Source organism: Ciconia boyciana, chromosome 3, assembly GCF_034638445.1.
Source record: "Ciconia boyciana chromosome 3, ASM3463844v1, whole genome shotgun sequence".
Classification (NCBI taxonomy): Eukaryota; Metazoa; Chordata; class Aves; order Ciconiiformes; family Ciconiidae; genus Ciconia; species Ciconia boyciana.
In genome coordinates, this window is record NC_132936.1 from 64,119,227 (window position 1) to 64,140,504 (window position 21,278).

At 43.8% G+C, this 21,278-nt stretch overlaps 1 protein-coding gene across 1 annotated transcript in view; it reads right to left on the reverse strand.

Moving 5' to 3' along the window:
* Positions 1–4,415: 4,415 nt before the first annotated feature.
* The window catches only part of SLC2A12 (solute carrier family 2 member 12), a 33,018-nt gene continuing 16,155 nt past the window's right edge, over positions 4,416–21,278 (reverse strand). The window contains exons 3-5 of the mRNA XM_072855897.1: positions 9,480–9,602; positions 6,577–6,709; positions 4,416–4,651 (exon numbers count right to left, since the gene is read on the reverse strand). Coding sequence (XP_072711998.1) covers positions 4,555–4,651; positions 6,577–6,709; positions 9,480–9,602 — 353 coding nt within the window. The 3' untranslated portion in view covers positions 4,416–4,554. The remainder of the gene's footprint in view (positions 4,652–6,576; positions 6,710–9,479; positions 9,603–21,278) is intronic.

Here is a 21,278-nt window from a genome sequence, read left to right on the forward strand (position 1 = left end):
GAACGATAACTCTGACTCATTGCTAGCTTGTGAGTTGTCATAGCCACTAGATCTTTTCCTGCAGTTTCTAGCTCAATTTTATCATTCTCTGACTTGCAATTAGCATTACCAGAGAAATTTGCACTTACGCTTTCAGAATTATATCCTGCTTTTTTCAGACCCTTCTCAAGGATTTGTGAAGCTCTGAATGCCAACCCAGTCTCTCCCGGTTTAGTATTGCCTGCAAATTTAATAAGCTTATTCTGTTCTGTAGTCCAGTCCATGAATGAAGATACTGAATAATTTTAGATCTGGGACAAATTTTTTTGTGGAATGCTTCAGAGATCCAGGGATGTGATTTGTAAGATGTGTCCCTTTTTTCCCTTGTATTTTCATAGTTGATGAGGTTGTGACTGCCAGTTCTCTGTCATCAGATGTACAGGCTTTGTTATAAAAGACCAGTACAATTAGGGCTACATTTATAGGGCTATATAGGGCTGAGTCTGTACGACTACAATTAAGACTATAGCTATAATGATTTAAAAAGCCCTCGACTACAGCATCATCACCTTTTGGAGGTATCTGAAGCTGTTAGGGTCTCTACAGTTAAACCAGTGTTGGAACTATGCCTTCTTCAGAAAGATGGTATTTTTACTTACTTGTTTCTGCACTAAATAGGTGTGCATGGGGAAAGTTTTGAAGAGCTCGCAATGAACTCAAAACCTGTAAGGTGGGGAGACAATTTCTATGGTATTTTCTAAGTTAAACTTATTTTTGTAAGAACACTCACAAAATTTATTACAGCAGAGGTTTGTTTGGGAAACTGCAATACTGAGAAAGATTTTGCAGAAGCCCCTTTCACTAAATGTGATGTAATAGAAATTGTAAGCCAGTATGGGCTTGGATTGCATGTGCAAAGGTCTGCTATCTAAGAGGCAACTATCAGAAAAGGGTACCACCCAGAGCAAATGGGGATGCTATTGGAAAAGCGGGTAATCCACTACCTGGTAAAGTCACAGATCAGGAAATGGATTAATTTCCTGCAATATAGTCTTACTAAAAATACGTTATGTTACTTGATTTAATCTCAGGCGCTTGTTAGTGTAAGAATGATGTTGATAAACTAACAGCATCTTTGGAAGACTACTCAGAGTCACTTTAATATTTCTTGTTCTGAAGCTGATTTAGTAGAACACATGATACTGATAACTGTCCTCCAGCCTAAACGTGAAGGAGGTGGAGAGATTTCAGTAGACATCAATGCTAAAAAACTGAGGAAGGTACTAGCATGCAGAAACCCAGAAAATGGTGCATTCAGACGCCGTTTTTTGACAAGATCATTCTACAAGTGTTCAGAACTGATAGTGGAATTTGTGGGTTTTATAAAAAGAAAATATCACTGTTGATCTAAGAAAAAAGCTTTACAGTATTAGCAGGCCCAGCCTGCAGCCCTTTGCTGGCACTTGAGAAGTTCATCTAGATCTTTTGCTTTTCTTCAACAAATGCTTGCCAGGCTTCCAGGCTTGACACATACTCATTAGGCAATACATGGCACCGAGCATGTATCCCATTATTTTATTCTTCTTTCCATTTCAGTAATAGAATGTGTTGTTTTCTCTAGCAAAAAGGCATTGATATTTTACAAAACTATTCTTTGCTTGAGCATACTATGGTTACAAAAAAATGAAATTCAGGCTGTATATCACAGTGTGAGCTGATACCAAAAGTGCAAAAATCAGGATGCTGAACTGACCATTCCAAATAATAATAAAATAAAATTAAAAAAAAAAAAAAACCAAACTAAAAAAAACACCAAATCTTGTAGGTTTTGGCCACGTTCTGGTTCTTGAATTCCTCACACCTCCAAGTTCCATGTGAAAATTTAAGGTAAAAAATTCAACCTTCTATGCATGAAACATCTATGCTTAAAAACTTCAGCCGCCCCTTCCCCCCCACTGCCAGAGTCAATCTCTGACTTCACCTCCCCTTGCATTTCATGTGCCCTCCTCATCCATGGCTTCTCTCCCACTGCTCCAAACCCAGCTCTCCAGCTCTCCATGTTTCACACTGCTATGAAACTTTTATGTGGCTGAGCTCTAATGCATTTTGCATCCTTTTTCTGACCATCTGTAGAAGTTACAGGAATATCCTTACCTTTGCCAATTCCTGCTGCTGCAGCACAGAGTAAACGTGCTGCTGAGGTCAGGGAAGCACAAGGAGACTCTTTGCTATGGGCTCTCTCCCATGCAGGGCAAAGGGACCTCTTCTCCTGGCCTCTTGTGGTCGATATTGGAACTGTAGACCTCAAACAAAATTCTAAGCAGTCTTCAATTTTTATTGGAAAATTCAAAGTAATAGAAACCAAAGTTTCCCACGTTAGTGGACAAGGTGGAAGCACCTGAGATCCAGAGTGGAATTTTAGCTTGGGATGGGAACCTGCCGATTCCCTGTGGGGAATGAGAGCAAAAGGCTTTTGAGCTTACTGCTTCTGATGGGGCCTCTGGTCTGAGTCACCCACTTCTCAGGTGCACAGCACCACTGTCTGTCCATGTGTCCTGGGTGTGCTTGGTCTCTCGTCGCTTATAGACTATGTCAAAAGGGCTCACGTGGACCCTTATGAGAAGATTTTAACTTAATCTTTGATACGCTGTGTATGCCAAAAACTGCATCTTGCTGAGCCTTATGCATACTACCATAAGCATCCCTGAAAGCAGCGCGGTCTCAGGGCACCCATGAGGTTATTGTGAGGACTGCTGGCTCTAGGATCAGGACAGAAAAAATAAGGCAGCCACAAGCTGACCAGCTAGCCAGTGGCCTAGCAATTCAGAGTTTTGCTTGTTTTAGACGACATGGGATCTGCACAGTTAAAAATCCTGCATTGTGATAACTACTTACCTGACCTTTGCACCAAAAGTCCAACAGGGTTTTGATATTGGTTCCCTTAAAGCTTACAATGCAGGAAAGTTGTGATACAGATTTGGCTAGTAGGTTCCCATCCTGAGGTAGCTAAATTTCCAGCGACTTCTGGCAAATCATGTCCTTGGCTTCAATGGTTTCTTTTCAGGTTTTTAACACATGCTCACTGTCGGAATAGACGTGCTGCTCTAAATTTATGATGTCAATATCTAGAAGCGTGACCATGTGAGAATCTGATCAGAACTGATCCGCTCTGCTCCGAAGTAAAACTTTACCTAGATCAGTAAGTTAGTGTTCCTTCAGTGCAGGACACAGTCAGGTGGTTTTAATGCTATGAGACAGCGAATAAAGTGGGATCATGTGCTTAGTTTGAAGTAGTATCTGCACTCCAGCTGACAGTGTCAGTCTTGCTTCCTCAGTTAAATGCTGGAAGAAATGCCGCTGTGTGGCTGCTGAGACAGCCAGCATGCTTTTAAAGCATGCTTTTTTTCTTTAAAGAAATAACCGTTTATTTATCTGCTAATAAATATTTATCTATTGATCATTCTAACAAAATCTACTAACCTTCTAAAAAAAAAAGACCTATGTTCTTTTATGGGAGCCATATAGATAACCCTTTGTAGAGGCTTGTTGAGTACTTCAGGATACACTTGCTAAGCATTAACCAAGAATTTGACCTAATTTATGATTTGCAGTGATTACGGTTTCTGAACTCCCTTTGTGCTGCCCTGTACCACACAATTCTTGCTTTCTGAATCCAAAAGTCAAAGTCTAGTGTGCCCTGTGTTGAGAAATAAAATGATTTTGGCATCAACTCAGGTACCTTCAGCTTCCAACTTTTCTGGGACTGGGAAGCCAAAGAAATCCTATCTCCTCTTCTGTAAGGCCATCCTCAATCTAGAGTAGTTGGTTATGCAAATGTTCCCCCATTAAACAATTTGGCTATGTTTTCTGAGGAGTATTTCCTAGGTCACGGAGTCCTGGCCCTCCCAGGAAACTGTATGTAAAGTTCCTCTTATAAGCTGAGCACGCTCTGTGTTATAAATAATGAAGTTCTGATGAACAAGATCCTTTTTCAAGTCTCATTAAGCTGAAGCCTAAATCAATTCGTAAACAGTTCATACCCAGTTGTTCTGCACTAACGTCATCCTTTACACTCCATAGGTGTCCATTTTTGCTCCATAGTCTTGTCTTCCCTCACGTACTGACAGAGACTTGTTAACCCTTTTCAGCCCCTTTTTTGCTAGGCAAAACAGACCTGTCTTTGGTGGGCTCCTCCTGTGAGACTCTTCCTTCTCCTCGGCACCCCAGTCGTTCTTTGCACCTCTTCCAGGCTGAACTCTTATTGAATATGGGTAACTAGAATTGTGCACAATATTCCAATTGCCATTCACCTCCTGTATGTAAGAGGCGAGTAACCTCAGGGGAGGCAAGGGATGGTGGTTCGAAACAGACAGAGCCTAGATTTCCAGTAAGTTATAAACTACAACAATCTTTAATGTTGGCTGTAAACTGCCACTGAAAGAAGCTCTACTAAGAAATGAAAGAGGGAAAATCTTGTGTATAATAAGGAAACCACGTGTCCCATCAGAGTGTGAGCATCGCTGAACTTGGTTTTTTATCAGTCTTTTGGTGAAGGCTGCTTTGATTGCCCCGGCTCTAGTAGAGCTGCTCTTTCTCCCTCTTCGCGAGTTCCACCGGCACCAGTTTCTCCCTGCGCTGGCTCACCCAGCACAAGGGGGTCTTCACGTATTTCCTGGAGAAGCAAAAAAACCGCCAAAACACAAAGGTTTGCCATTGCGCACAGCTGGCAGAGTGCTCTCCCTGCTTCATACGCCTGCCCCGAAGGCCACGGGTGTCCGGCAGGACAGCCCTGCCGGCTGCCCGCCCCTCTGCACACCACCAGCGCAGCCCGGCCCCGCGGCTGCTCGGCGCCCGCGCCGCTTCCCCGCCTGCCCGCGCGGGGGCGGCCCCGCCGCGCGCTCCTCCGGGGCGGCCGCCGGCGGCTCCCCCCACCCCGGGTACCCCCCGCGCCCCCCCGGCGCCGGCTCCTCCGGCTCCCCCGGCTCCCCCGGCTCCCCCGGCTCCCCCGGCTCCGGCCGCGGCCGCGGCTGCGTGTCCTGCTTTAAGGAGGAGGGAGGAGAGGGCGCGGGGAGAGGCCGCGCGGGCTGGAGCAGAAACGCCGATTTCTCAGTCCACGAAGCAGTGATCGCTGCGAGGGACAGCCCGGGGCCTCCGGCAGCACAATTAGCTCCGCGCTTTCTGCACATAATTGCTCTTTCCTAGCCCGTAAACGAACTCATAAAGCCTGGCTGAGTTGCAGCGTGCCCTTTAGAAAAAAAATTCTCCGGTAACGTAAAAAACCCAAATAGAGGATGACCCATCGCGCCAGGCTGTTCACACGTTAATTACTTCCACTGTCAAAAAGTACGTGTCTTATTTTCAGTCTGAATGTTTCTCTCTGTGCCTTCAAGCCTCTTTCTCCGGGTGTCATTTGTCTTGCTGACAGGCAGCAGGCTGCTGGCAGGCTGTCAGCAGGGAGAGAGTGAAGGAGTCTGCGTTGCCCTGTCAAGCCTGGGCGTGCGGATGAACCAGGGGATGCTGCCTTGCCGGCAGCAGCGTGCCACCCGCTGTGGTGAGGCCTGACTCTCACCCCAAGCCATCAGCCCTACGAAAATTTTGTTCACTAAATTGCTTCCCCTATCATTTCTTCACCCTTTTATTCATTATGCGGATAACTTCTGAGAGGAGTCCAAAAAAGCAAGTAGCTGCTGCAGAGCAGCTCTTTGAACAGACCAAGAGAGTGCTGCATTTTAAAAACCAGGGCTGGTTAGTTTTTCCTATAATTTTTTATGGCCAAAAACAACTGAGAAGAATGGGGGCAGTAGCAAATTGATAGTAAAAATTGCCAGTTAATTTCTGGTCAATGACACCTGCATTTGGAGATTGTAAGCAAAGAGCATGTGTGTCAGCAGACCGTTTAATTCTGTTCTCCAAATTGATGTGCTACTTTTGTTGAACGTATGTAATTCCAAGGGCCACTCTACTTCTGAGGGACGAGGAAAGACAGGTAGAGTCAAAAGACACAAAAACAGTGAGAATGGGTCATATTAAAAGAGTAGGCACATGGCATTCATGTCACCAACACTCTCCCTCTCATTGCTCTTCTACCATTTTTATGTGGTGAGGTGGGGACACAAAACTCATGCGGGAAGACCCTTTTTTGGGTAAGAGCTCGTAGAGCCTACAGAGCCACAGGACTCAGTAAATGCATGAAAAAATGCCCATCTAGAAGAGCTATCAAAACTCACATGGAGCCCTGACGTATTTGAGATAGGGCCTCTCTCCTTCCCTTTTTCTGCATGCAAGCCAAGACACACAGCCCTAAATCTGAGAACACGGTTGCCCTCCTCTTCGGGAACACCAGTCAGCAAAAGTGCTGGGGAGCCCGGTCTGGCTGCAGGCGTTCCTCACACAGGTGCTGGAAACCACCATCCCTTTAGGGCCAGTCCTTCAGCACCAACAAAATGTTTGCTTGGCCACTGAGATCAATGTATACAAGCTCAAGCCCCGATTGTTCCAGAAAAAAACAATGCAGTTTCCTTTTTTTCAGCATGCGGCATTAAAGGCTTTGTCCTCTGGCACCCGGGGGATGTGGTCACACGCTCGCTCGGTACTTACTGTTTAGCTAGTTCCATGGATATTTGCTCCAAGGAGCATCCTTTCGTCTCTGGTATAAACACAATAACAAAAGCCAGGGATGCTAGGCTCATTATTGTGTAAATGAAGCACACCCAGGACAAGCCAATGAGCTCTACAAAGGAAGAAAACATGTTTTTTTTAATTTTCAAATATTTTTTTTTTTTCTGTTGCCATATTTTTATAGGATACAGCCCCTAATGCACAGGAGACGTTAGAAAGAAGCTAGGCTGTTATTCTTGGCTCACTTATTTGTGCCTGGTCATAATTTGGAAAAGAAGAGTGGTTTTGCTTTTTCTAATACTCCTTATGAAAGAAAATTGATGAGCCCATATTGATCCATTTAGCATGAACCTGTTGATTTATTTTGCTTGCAGTCACTCTGGATGAAAACCGTGAGTAGCCATTGTTACTGGTTTGTGCAAAGGCACTGGGGCTCACGAGCCTCTCGAATTTCCACCCATGTCTGGTTTTGTTGCACATTCTTCCATGGAGTAAACCCAAGCATTTTTCACACCGTTGCAGTTGTCTCCAGCTAATCCTCCCCGCCTGTCAGTTCCCAGCATTTCCACTGCAAGTCATGGGTCCTGCGCCAGAAAGGGATCCAAGAGTGAACTCCTAATGGGGCCAGTCAACAACTAGCCGTTTTCTGAGCCTACAGTCCCGGGGCAGGTAGGTCCTCAGGCTGAGGGATGCACTCTGCAGCCCCTGGAAAGTAGAGCATATACAAACCCAATAGGCTGCTGCAGCCCTCTCAGCCCTTTCTCTGATAAAACTAAGCCAGACAGTTGAGACATTTTTCAGTTGTGTCATGAACTAAAAATTGTAGCTGAAGCTGCTAATCCAGCTGGTATCTTCTGCCTCAGATACCTAAGCGCAGGTGCTGCTGGCCACCGCAACCTCCTCGTGTATTCATTTGAAGACAGAATTTCCAATTCTGCCTTTCTGCTATAGACTAGTGTCGTGGTTTAGCCCCAGCTGGCAACTAAGCACCACGCAGCCGCTCGCTCACTCCCCCCCGGTGGGATGGGGGAGAGAATCAGAAGAGCAAAAGTAAGAAAACTCGAGGGTTGAGATAAAGACAGTTTAATAGGGAAAGCAAAAACCGCGCACGCAAGCAAAGCAAAGCAAGGAATTCCTTCACTACTTCCCTTGGGCAGGCAGGTGTTCAGCCATCTCCAGGAAAGCAGGGCTCCATCACACGTAACGGTGACTTGGGAAGACAAACGCCATCACTCCTAATGTCCCCCCTTCCTTCTTCTTCCCCAGCTTTATATACTGAGCATGATGTCATATGGTATGGAATAGCCCTTTGGTCAGTTTGGATCAACTATCCTGGCTGTGTCCCCTCCCAGCTTCTTCTGCACCTGGCAGAGCACGGGAAGCTGAAAAGTCCTTGACTGGTGCAGCAACAACTAAACCATCTCTGTATTATCAACACTGTTTTCAGCACAAATCCAAAACATAGCCCCATACCAGCCACTATAAAGAAAATTAACTCTATCTCAGCTGAAACCAGGACAACTAGGAACACATATTTGCTTGTAGTTACACTTTCATCTGGTCTAATCCAGATTAGACCCAGCTAAGCCAATAGAGTTATTGTGGCTTTGCATTCATTGAAACTGAGACGAGAATAACGGCTAGGTGTGCATTAACACGTAATGCTGCACAACAGGAGGGGGCCTTTAGGTGAAACAGTTGATGCTGAGGACCTGAGATTTGCACAATCTGTTTTCAGTGACATTTCCTTAGGAATAGCTCTAGTCTGGTCCAAGGAGTGAGCAAATGTTGGCAGCTGGAGTGCATTCATTGTGCATTTTCTGGTTTGGTTTTGTCCAAAAGCTTGTGCAGTTCAGGACTGCCCTGTGATGCAAACCCAAGTGCAGGGAGTGGAGGCAACTAGATGATTTGCTTCTGAAGAGAACCCTTGATCTAACTAAAGTGCTAGTGTGGACACAATGAGTTTGGCCTGGCATATTTTTCCTAGTTTTAATCAAGATAGTACTCAGGGGTTTTTTTCTCTCTCTCTCTTTTTTTTTTTTTAAGAAAGGAAAACACCAATGTGAAACCCATTTTAGTCACAGATCACACTGATTTTCAAATCCATCTCAAATGCATCTAACAGGATGAAAACCATCTCAACTTTTTGTCAGTTGATTGCCTGTCTCTGGTGGAGAGTAATGTAGAGTTAAAGGAAACCTGGAATTTCTGTTCCCTTATATATTTTGATTTTCAGCACATATTTTCCTCAGAATAAGACTGAAAACTAAAATTTGCAAAACTTCTTATGAAATAAAATTAGAAAAAAAATTTTGCCAATCAATGAATTGAAACATCAGCAGTTAACCTTTTCCCTTGTTTATCATCAAATTATAAGTTACTATATGGTAGTCTACTTTCTTGCATTAAAACATGAAACATTTTTACCTTACAAAGACACCTTTTTCTAAAGGAAATTTTCTCGAAGCCAGGATATTCCTGTGAATCTTTAAAAATCTTTAAAATGCTTGATCAGAAAAGCTGCGGTCTGATCTCGAGCAGAACTTCCATTGGCTTCAGAAGATGCAGGACTAAATCCTAAATATTATGTATTTTCAACCTACTAAGGCAATGGTGTTTTTTAAGAGCTGGGGTTCACAGCCTATGGAGTTGATGTGCAAGGCGCTCTGACAGCCAGCGCCGTGAGGCTGTAATTACTAGCACAAACTTAGCAAGACGTGGTGGAAACGGTGAAGTTACACTAACAAACAGCCCCTAAACGGAGATCTGAATTTGGCTCCTGGGGCATCACGGCTACAATTTTAGCAACGTTGTTTGTGTAGGAAAGATTCATTTTGCCCACTAGGAGAATATCAACTTGGAAGGACACAGAGAAATCTTACCAGTTACAGTCAAAAATGTCAAGGAGATGAGGAGATTTATACCCCAGTTCATGCTAGAGGTCAAAGCCATGGCCCGTCCTCTGATCCCACCAGGGAAAATTTCGCTCAGGACCAGCCAGGACACTGAAACAGAAGAAGAAAATATATATATATATATATAATTAAAATAAATAAATAAATAAACAAATAAATAATCTTGTCTTCGAAAAGATGGCTTTCCTTGCTGTAGATTTAGGTCGTCCATGAATTCAGGTGAGGCCACCTGAAAGAATAAGGTGCTTTTCAGGGCTGTTAGGCTTGTGTGGGCCCAAGCCCCCGAGGACCACCCATGCTCCGCAAGCAGCGTGTGCAGCAGCCAGCACCACCCCGGGGCACGGTCCCTGCCCGGTGCCCTGCCAGCCAGCGGCACCCATGGGCAGCGCCAGCGCACACGGAACCGCAGAGGTGGGCTCTGACTGCACATCTGTGTATGAAAGGGAGCTCTGACTAAATAACTCTCAAGTGAGGTAACGCTAATGGAAGTGGGGCAGCAAACCAAAGTAATCTTCAGCCTCGGAGCGGCACTGTGTGTTTATGCCACCTTATAAATCAACCTGCCACACTGAAGCAGGTTTGCTATTCCAGCTCTCCGCTCCATATAAATGAGATTGCTGAGGCATAAATGAAGCCAGAGGGCCTGATTTTTGGCTCCTTCATGTCACACCACACCACAGGTGATCTAAATGCTGGTGTTGCTAGCCCACAAAAACAAGTTCAGACATGAAGACCTGGCTGTGTAACCATCTTGATAGGAAAAAAAAAAAAAAAAAAAGAAAAAGAAACCACATTTCTGCACCATTCCTGCTTATTAGAAAACCAAAAAACCCAAAAAAACCCTCCACCCTCCTTTTGTTCAAAAGCAAGATGCATTAGCAAGTGGTTGCTGTGTGGAGAGGTTGTGGGTTAGCAGACGACCAGCACAAGAGCAGAGAGGTACACATGGATGAACTGTGTCTTCAGACCCTTGGACATGGCCGTTACAAATTGCTCCTCCGTGATGTTGTTTCTGCAAAACGACAGATGGAGTTTCCTCAGGACACCTGCACTGGGCAGTCTTAAAGTTACATTTTAAAAATAGGCTCCTGTATGTGCGAGTGTGTGTCACACTGCAATATCCGTTCGGATTCTTGTAGGATTCCTGTGTGACAGTACTGGTAAAGGTAGAAAAGAAAAAAGTGCTGTGGAAGGAGACTGGAAAGGCCCAACTGAAAGGGGAAAAAAACCCTGAGCCTTGAGTCAACAGAGCAGATTTGAGCAAACTCTAGATTTCTTTGTACCACGGGTTTGAATTCAGTAATATTTTCTGGAGCTGGCCCAGACTTTTTTTTTTTTTTTTTGGAAAAATACAAAGAGCTTCACTCCCACAGTGGGACTGCCCTGGCAGAGTGGAGATTTTATTCCAGAGAATCAAGACCACACTGTGTAATCGCCTAACGCTGTTATGCATAGTCAAGTGGCACACAGTCATAACACAGCCGCTGCATCTAACAGCAGCTGTAGAGAGGCTTTTTTTCTTTTTTTTCTGACTTGGATCACACCAAAGTTTAATACACTAGCTGCTGACAAGACAAATGTTGCTCTAAAGAAATGCCCTGGGTGTGTTCTGGGGGGTGTCTACACACGGGGGGGGGAGCAAAGAAGAAGAGAACTGGCTTTTCAAGCGGGTGTTTTTCCCTGTCAGGCCAGCTAGCCCTGCGCCTGAGCAGAACCAGGCCCTGGCAATGCATGGGGATCTCATGATTGTATTTTGCCCCTCCTCAGCATCAGGGCTGTTGAAACCTGTATCCTTAGTCACAGCTGATACAACATGTCACGACAGGGAGTGCTAGCTGAACTGCAAAGCAGCGAGTAAGCGAGACGCAAAGGAGCCCTTCTGAGCGGCACGTGCACGGCCCATGGAGTTTGTCTCCGTAGGATGGACTGGCAGTCAGCAGCCAAGCTTGGCTGGAGAAAAGGTTATACACCAAGACTGGCAAAGGAGATACTCATAGTCACGTTAGACAGGATTAAAACAGTCTGAAAGAATTCAAACCCTCTTTCTGCTGGGCATAAACCAACCTCCAGGAATAAACTTTTTCTGTGTGTACTTTGGTCTGTATTTGCTCCTTCTAGAATCTTCTTGCGTCCAAGCAACTTGCAGTGGCTGCTCAGAGAGGCACTGAGCGTGGAGGATCAAGTCCCATGCACTGAGATGGCAGCCCCGCCGGGCTGGGCGAGCCCTGGGCTAGATGAGCTTCAGCAGCGTTACCGGCACTGGGGGACGGCTCATGGCACAGCTGAAATGTGTGGCTCTGCGGCAGCTCCAATACCATGCGTTTTTCCAAGGACAGACTGGCCCTTTCAAGCTAACTACAATTTGTCTGGAGGTTTGAAACATATTGTTTTCCTGTTAAGAAACCAAAATACTTGAGGATCTGCATCAGCCGCAGCAGTGGTTAGCTGCTCTTATTTCAACCAGTTATATAGTTCAGACAGATCCCACCGACACACCAGATCTGTTCTTCACATCTGCTAATGGTAGCTGCTTCCTCTGGCATGGCCCTGACCTCTGCTTAGCTGGCGAGGAGTGGATAGGTTTATTCCCTGCAGAGAAAGAGCAGTTGTAGAAATCTGACACTTATTACGGTCTGTTTATCCCTTTCCCCAAGCTGAGGCAGCGATAACGATCGATTCTTTGCTTTTAGCACCTCTCTGGGATTGTTTTTACTATTTGTATCTTTGCCAAAAAGCAGCAGCTGCTGTAGGTACGGCGGGGATGTGGCTTTCTCTTGGGGAGCCAGTAACTAGGTTTGGGCTCCCATTCATAATGACTGCTCCTACCTTGTGTGCTGTGTGCACGCAGCGCTGCAGAAATTTAACCTGCACGCTCCCAAAGTCGCTGCAAAGTCAACTGTGTGCTCTGCCTTCACCAGCCTAAGCAGTGCCATTTTACAGGGGAAATCAGCCTGTCCTTGAAAAGAGGGTCCAAATAACTCCCCCACCACCTCTCCATCTGCTGTGTAATCTAACGTTATTTCAAAAGGACGCTGTGATAGTAACCACATTGCACATGCTCAATAGTTTTCAGTGTCTGCTCCAGCCACCCTTGGCTGGTGTTTGTGGAATGGATGGGAAAAGAGCTGGTGCTGTCCAGGTCAGAAGTGGGTAAAAGATGAGGCTAAGGGCTCAGCGTGAGTCTCTGTGCTAGATTCAACAACCGCGGGATTTGTTCATGCAGTGGCTGCAGGTAATAACTCACCTTTGCTGACCTGCAGTGCATTGTATGTTGACAGCAGTTAAGGAAAATTGTACAGTTGAATGGTCTTTTATTATGGTACAACCTAGAGAAAAGAACACCCACTGCAAATGCAGAAGAAAATACTGCATTGGATCAGAAAGCTTAACTGTTCCATTAAGTATCACAAAAACTCAATGCCCTGACATTCCTCGCCCAAGTAGGGAGAGCAGAGGATTCAGGTATACAAACAACCCCTTGACCAGGATGGTGACCTTCACCTCTAAACAAAGTTACAGGGGCTGTAAAGGCAGAAAACAGAATAATAATGGAAGATTTCAGCTGCTCCCATTAAGGCTGAATAAATTGCATAATGGAGCACAGTGCTGGGACTACATTTTCCGATACTGTAGATGATGGTTTCTTTTAGCACTTTGCCTGATACTTAATGAGAGAAAAAAAAGCAAATCTTGCTTCAGTGCTGAGCAGGGGTAGTTCAAGGTGTAACCGTCACAAAGATGCTCTGTTATATTGGTTATAACATTTCAAATTCAATATTCTTATAGAGATGGAAGAGCCTACCACATTTTGTTTCAAAAAGAGAACAATATTAGAATAAGCCTGCTTTCTATAAAGAAATTAAAGGACAATCAGGGTAAATGCTTCAGTGGTGTTATGGAGAATGTTTAAATTACCTGATTAGAGGCTTAAAATAGACATACAACCAAATAAAATAAAAAGAAATCGCTCAGCACAGATAAACAACTGAATTAAGAAAGCTGTTAGAAATAGCAATATGCCTTCCGTAAAGGTGTATGCTGTGTCCAAACACAGAAAACACAGTATAATTGCTGAAAAGTTACTTGCAATACCATCATCAGGCAGCCAAGTATTTTGAGAGTCTGCTGGCTGAGAGGATAAGAGGCCAGGGACGGAGGAGGTGACACATGCCAGCAATGAAGAAAATGTTCCGTGGGGATGCAGGAAGGGGCCACCCTGGTAGACTTCTGTGCTGAGCTGCTGGCTGGAGCTAGGATGAAGCAAGTAATCTCAGCTGGAAGAAGGAAAGGAGGAGATGTACAGTCTTGAGGAAGAGTTGTCTAGTTTTTGCTGAGGAAAGCCATGTCTCTTTGAAAGAATTAAGGAACATGGGGATCGAAACGCATGAGCCACTGTGCTTTTCAGTTTCAAAGAGCTTTGGTGAAGTGTCGTGGGATAGAAGAGAAGGTATTCATATAGATCAATAACTGTTTGTAATAGGAAACAAAGGACAAGGCCAGTTTGCACAGTGGAAGGCAATTACTAGATCTGCTCAGTGTATTTCCAGATCACTCAGGAAAGGGAGGTGAATGCACGTGCAAAACTTACTGATGGTACAAAATTATTCAGGGTAATAAAAATGAAGAAGGATCATAAAGAATTGCAAAAGGATCTCAAAGTATTGAGTACATTGAAAAAATGACCCATAAAAATCTTTATCAACACATGCAAAGTAACATGTAGGGAGAAAACCAGCCACCAGTACCTACACCAGCATGCCAGCACTGCTCGGGGCAGAAGTGCTGGAGCCTCTGTGGGCAGTTCAGGGACAGCATCAGCTCCAGCGAGGCAGAGGTCGTGGATGCAGAGCCTTGGCAATTTTTAGGAAGGGAACACTGAATGTGCCACTGAGCATGCCTGTTGTGCCTCTGCATTTGTCACGCTGCACGCAGATTGGGTCAACTCATAACTAGATGAGCCATGGAGAAAGGTGTGTAATGGGCTCTGCAAAGAGCAATTAAACAGACGAGGACTCTTCAGCTTAGATAACGTACAGTGGAGGGAAACAGAGTTGAAGTGGAGATGAACAGAGGAGAGCTTTTCATTACATTTTTAAAGACGAAAACCAAGAGAATCCAAGTGAAGTTACCAGGGACAGCAGTTAGGCGAGGCGGGAAGATGTGCTTTTTCAGACGATGCATACTTCAACTGTGGAACTCACTTTCACAGGATGCTTCAGATGTGAAAAATATTGGTGGGTTAAAATGATTAAATGCTGGGTGTTAAAACATTATTTCTCTGCATGTGTGGAAAAAGATCCATCAAGAACTATTGTTCACAATAGTAAAAATAAATCCCCAGCATTGTTCTTGAAGTTCCTTAAACTACAGATAGGCAGAAGGACATGCTGTGCATGCTGCATGGGCCTTTTCTTATGTATTTTCCCTCAGCATCTGCTACTGGCTATTGTTGGAGGCAGGGTAACAGATTGATTAAGTGGCCCTTTTGTTTGAGCCAACATGGCCAACTTAGTGAGCTTTATATTTGGGCCGTAAGCAAAGAGATGTCTTAAACCCTAGTGTGATTTCTTCCTCACTTCCTTACTTTACAGCTATGCAGTAAATAAAAAATAGCTTAAAAAATTAACAGGCTTACATCAGAGAAGCAGAAAAACCTGAGAATATCTGAGAAATACTGTGAGCTTGAGGGTACTCAACATTCAAGTGGGGTACATGAATGAAAAATGTCCTTGTTTTGACCTTATTCCTTCCAGGAGGTAGAAGCAAATTGGAAGCTGCTCAGCAGCTCTCATTAATGAAATATTAGATTCCCTTGGTATTCATTTGCTACTTAGCATTTTTTCCTTTCCTATACATGTATTGCGTGAGATCAAGTTCTTTATGGTCAGATTTAGAAAGCCACTGCAATGCTTGAAAGAATTCAAGTTTCTGAGGTATAAATTCTGGAAAGAGATTAAGTAGACTTACAGTTTAGGAGGGAAGCAGGCAGAAGTATGTAAGACTTTGAAAGGGAGGACTGGGTTGTTAGCAACACGAGGTCCAAGGGAAGATAAGGAAGGGATTATCCCACCAGTAATGCAGGCAGACCATCTAAGAATGTGTAACAAAAGATCAACGTTGGGGAAGGATGCAAGCAAGCCACTGTGAAGCTGCCACGAGAGGAAGGAAGTCAAAGGACATGGCTAATGACAGGCTTTGCCAAGACCAGATTTTTTTCCAGGCTTATGAAACCCCACAGGTTTTTCATTTGCCTGGTTTCTGGCTCTATGGGTATTAACAAAAATAGCCAGATGGCCAACTACTTCTCACAAAAGGCCAGCTTCAGTGCTGGTTTGCCTTGATTTAAAAGGGCATGTTGCAGGGGATGGCACAAGTCTTCGCAGTGTGCATGGTGATGAGGTGTGTACCCGTGAGGGCACGCAGCACTGGGACAGAGCTGGGATTTGGGGTTGGGGGGACCTGTTGCTGTCACGCACCAGCACTGTCCCGGCACTGCTCCCAGCACCCACACAATGCAACCCCTACAAAGGCTTTCGCAGCAGCTGTGGCGAAGGAGATTTGGGAGGATGGCAAAAGTGAGGGATGCTTAGACTGGAAAGAAGAGAGGGTGGAAAGAAGAGAGGGTGAGAGGGAGTTTGTCCTTTTCCAAAGCAGGTAAAAGAGATATGATGTGCGAAAAGTTGCCCGTGGTTTTGTGCAAGAGGCCGAAGCACACGATTGTGACTGGCATTAAAAATCAATGACTTTGCTTAATGAGAGCCACTTGTCTCTCTGGCTCTGCCCCATAATATGAGACCGAAGTGGATGCTCAAAATTAATAACTGGCAAATGTGGAGCAAATGAGCAGCTATATTGCTTTGGAGAGCGTGTAAACTGCCAGCGGAGTGCCAATCTGCCAAGGGTCAAGTCAAACCCTGTATGCGCACATTAAAAGGAGTGGAATTGCTCTCTTGCTGAGAGATGGGGGAGTCAGGAGAAGCCTCAGCTAATCTCATGCCTCTGGCCGCATCCCGATCTCTGCGGATGAAGGCAATATGTACCTCATTCCACGGCTTCCAAGGCGCTTCTCTCCAAGCAGCTTTATGACTGTTGGTTGCAAGATACCTGATACCATTGATGATCCAAAAGGAGCTGATGTGGTGTGGCAAATCTTAAATTCTTTTTCTTTTCTTCTGGGACACTACATTTCTGTTTCTAATGGTTAATCCTTTAGGCTGACTCCTCAAAGTCATGAACATATGTTAGGACAAGTGGGATTTAATTCTTTTATCTATGAGGTTGTATCAGAGTACATTAAAATTGTTGTCCAGTGCTTGTACTATTTGCATCACTATTAATAGACAGGCTGAACACTCACATGTGCTTTTTTAAGGAACATTGCAGTGGACCACGGAAATCACCCTTCACTCGTGCCTCCTCCAGTTTACGTTAGAGCAGTAGGAGGGTTTTAGGGGAAGAGACTGTGAGACCAACGCATTACCTCCTTCCCCTGTTTCCTGGGCCACTTGAGAAGAAAAGCAGTGAGATGTACTTCACTGATTTTCCTCAGCCATCCTTCCTCCCCTTCTCATCTTCTCACCACTGTGAGCCTGCATTTTAATGCTTTTTTTTTTTGCTATTGGAATTTTCATCTCCATGAACTTGAAAAAAATGTAATGCCTGGTATGGGTTTTCATGTTTCATGCAAGCTGTTCAATATATTCTTAAATCTGTTTTTAGTGACTTTCAATTACTGTCCATTTTCAGCTTGAAAGAATAGTCACAAACAAGAAGAACTTTCTTATAGACTGTGATTCCTTTCTGAAGGATTACTGGGCAAGAAGTGATAGATGTATAAGGATGTAGGAATGGTAGAATTGTCTTAGTTAATGTGATTTGTGGCCCATCTTGCCCAATAACAGTACGCAGCAGCAAATACATCAGTAGGATGCATCGTAGCTTTACTGTAGGCAGGTATGTAATAATCTGTACCTCCTTTCAGGTCCCCTAATAGGAGCTGATTTGAACTGATATATGAGATGACAATTCTGTTTGCAACTGGATTTCACAGCCACTGTCTCTCTCTCTCTCTCTCTCTCTCTCTCATCCTTTGTTATGTAGACACTCAAACTGTCCCATCAAGACAGAACAACTTGCAGGGCAAGCAGAAAGGAAAAAAGAGAGAAAAAGAAAAAATTAAAACAAGCTTTCAAGGGAGAATGTGCTTATTATAGAAAATCACATACTGCCATCCAAAAAAAGGCCTTTTAATTAAAAACTCAAATGTGTATTCCTGTTTGTAGGTGGTTTTTTGTTCAGAATATTGAATCCAGGATAATCTTCTGAGGCATTTGCAGAGGAATGACTGCAGAAGCCAGAGGCTCTAATTCACAAAATTGTATGTGGATTAGTTCAGATTATCACATATTTCACTTCTAAAAAGTATGGAGAGGAGAAATTACCCAGCTGGGTGGGGTAAATGAACCTGTTTTTCCAGTATCCAAGGACTAATGTTGATCCTTGAGAGGGTGCACAAGAGAAGAGAGCTGTTGGGACACAGCAACTGGGGGCAATTTAAGCCTTTGCTCTTGCAAAATAGAGATTCGTGCGTATGCTTTACAAAACTCCCAGTGGAAAGGATAATCAACCTTTTACAGCAGTGACTTATTTAGTGAGAGGCCTGCAGTGATCCATTTTTTTAAGTCCCTCACTGGTCACTGCTGCTCATGCTTTGCTTTGGTTCCTGCTGGAGGGAGGCAGCCAGGAGGAAGGTGTGAAGGCTCTGGGTCCACCCACCACAAAGTGTCTTTTAGTTCTCCTTCTTTCATAAGAGTTTTCTGCACTTAAGAGTTGATTTTCAAAGGCAACAAAAGCTGGGTGCCCTCCTGTGTCCCCTTTCCCTTTGAGAAAATATTCCTGGCTTTCATCCCAAAGCTCAATGTGTCACAGAAACTCAGACGCCATGGGGAGAAACAGTCTCCTGACTTCATGCACTGACTTACCATTGGGCCATGCTCCCTGCGCTTTGGCTGCCAGTCTACACCTTCCTCAGCAGTGCCAGTAAGTTACGTGATTGCACATTTTTACCTTTCTGGCATAATTATTTTCTCATACTTTATAATACATGTTTTAGTTTGATGATCTTTACAAGTGAAATAAAATACTGTCTTTGCACTTGAAGTCCTACTGACAGTTCTAGTTTTTGCAGAAAGCTGGCCCAAGATCAGCTTGCCTCTAAAAAATCCCTCCCAGCCCTCTCTCCCAAAGGAAACTGGATTTTATGAAGCTTGACATATGCCCGATAAACTTTTTCACAGATTTCAGTGTCACAATGATCTTCTCTCCCAGAACATGGTCAAGGAAATTCATGTAAAATCTTTCATTTTCTTTGATATGCTTATCAAAGGCCACTATTATTTACTGAATGCTTAAATGCAACATTTGACCTACAAAGTAAGAAGGGCAAATTTGGTTAATGATAGGCAGCCTTGATTAGCATATGAAAGCTTGTATGAGATGGTATGCTAGACTCACTTGACAGTGCACCACTTTACAGAAGATAATGTCCCTGTGGAACAAAAGAGGATTGTTAGGCCCAATTACTAGTTAGAATCACAGCAATATTAATTCTCTAGATTTTTTATGAAGTGGGTCTGGAGGTAAAATCCTTCATTTTGGCCAACGGCTACTGACTAACCTGAGTAGAACTTTAAAACTATGCCTAATTTTAAGCACAGGAGCTATTCCTCTTAAGCTGTGCCTTTGTGTCAGTAGGTTTATTAACATACAACTATTAGTAGAGAGATATTTATATAACCCAGAGCACCACAATCGGAATATTGACTCAAATCACTGTTTAAGTGGAGCATAGTACGCCAAAACACAGCTAGTCCTCTACCTTCTCTAGGTAGTTCTTGGAGGGCCAAATTTTGTGCTCAGCAACAGCAGATTGAACCACCATCGTTGCAGAGACACAGGAATATTGGCTGGGGCATGGTGTTGTCACTCCCTCTTTTCACAGTACCAAGGGCTCTGTCTTTCAGAAGGCAAAGCCTTTGGCCTGATCTGCCAAGACTTTCCCTCATTCACATACTTAAAAGTAAAATTATGAACAGGAACACAGATGTCAGTGAAAACAACGTCCCAGATTTCATTTGTGCACATCAGTATATAGTTTAAGTTCAGTCTCGGGGCTGAGCCAGGCTATTCTGCTCTTTGCAAAATGGAGTCCTAAAATAATTAAGGAGAAGTTCCTGCTAACATTGCCAAGTCTCATTACTGCAAAAACATTTTTTTCCTTATTATGACCTTTTTCACACCTAAAAAAGCCTCCCAAACTTGTAGGTTCTATCAAGTTAGGTAGGATTAACCTATTTGGCCAGTATTTTAGAGAACAACTCCTGCAATTTGAAATCCTGTAATTCAGCATCCAGCTATCCAAAAATATCTTAAATTGGCTTGCACTTCACTACTACCAATCAGCCTGCGGAAAGGCAAACCGATTCCTGGGTTAGCTGACATGTTAACAAGGGGCTTCACATAGACCTTGTCTGGAGCAAGGAAATAGAGACAAGTAGGCAATTCACAATCCTTGCTTTATTTTTCATTTTGGCATGCCTTGTCTTTCTACTGCAGCTTGGTAGTACAGACACTGTGAAATAAAGGCCACATGAGGCACCATTTGAATAGCACAGGAATAATGAACTAGATAAATACTAGGAGTGTCCTGTTCAAACCACATGGATGCTTGCATTAAAAGATGATTCAGTGCAAATGAACAGTGCTAGGAATCTTGTCATAAAATAAAGAATCCAAGATCATTTTTTAATTAACTAAAATAGGACTTTCTGTACTGATCCCCAGTGAAACATGCACATTTCCAAGGTTTATTATCCTGGTTCAGATCCAACAAAGCATTTAAGCAGTTCCTTTTTTTTGAGCACTTGATTTAATCCCCACCACTATCTCCTTTTCCAGAGTAAACCACAAAACAACATAAAATTGATGCTGCTCATTTCTGTGAAATTTAAGGCCAGGCCACAGCTGCTCTGCAAAATGTAGAAGCTCAAAAATAAAACATTACAAATGAATGTCATGCAAGGCAATGTTGAGGATGAATGCCTGTTAACATCACATTCATGTGCACTATAAATTAATAAAATAACCATGTTTTGTAAAAGCCTGAAAATGTCAAAGGTATTGATGTGAATTCTATCTTTTACCAGTGTTTTCCAAGCTAGTGCAAGGCCATACAGCTTACAATATTTCAAAACACAGGAACAACCAACTTAATCCATGGAGGGTCAGAATTTCCACACTGACAGTTCTCCTTCCCACAAGATTTTCCAGTTCCTGGTAGCGCATTTGGTGGCCAAGATTAAGTCCAAGAGCATTTTGGAGCAGAGAAAAAGCAGTCCTATGCAATCTGGATCATAAGGATGGCAAGAGGTATGACCTCTGTGATCAGGTCTCTGGGCTGTTCAGTGTCATATGTGAAACCAGCTGTTCTGGGTTTTGTTACAGATGCATTTAGTGACTGAGGTGAAAGACACAGAAAAGGTTCTGCATTTTACCGTGCTAATGAATCATGCTTTAACTCAGGTAGCCAGTTAATCTAAGAATCATAGGAGCAAAGTCAAGGGGACTAAATTTTTCTCCAGTGTAATTCTCTGGGCTTTAAGGCAATGTTCCAGCTCCGGGTTTTGGCTTGCTTAATCCAATAAAATACACAAAGAAAGACCACCACAAACCACGTAAGATTGCGTAAGGACAGTGATGGATTGAAAG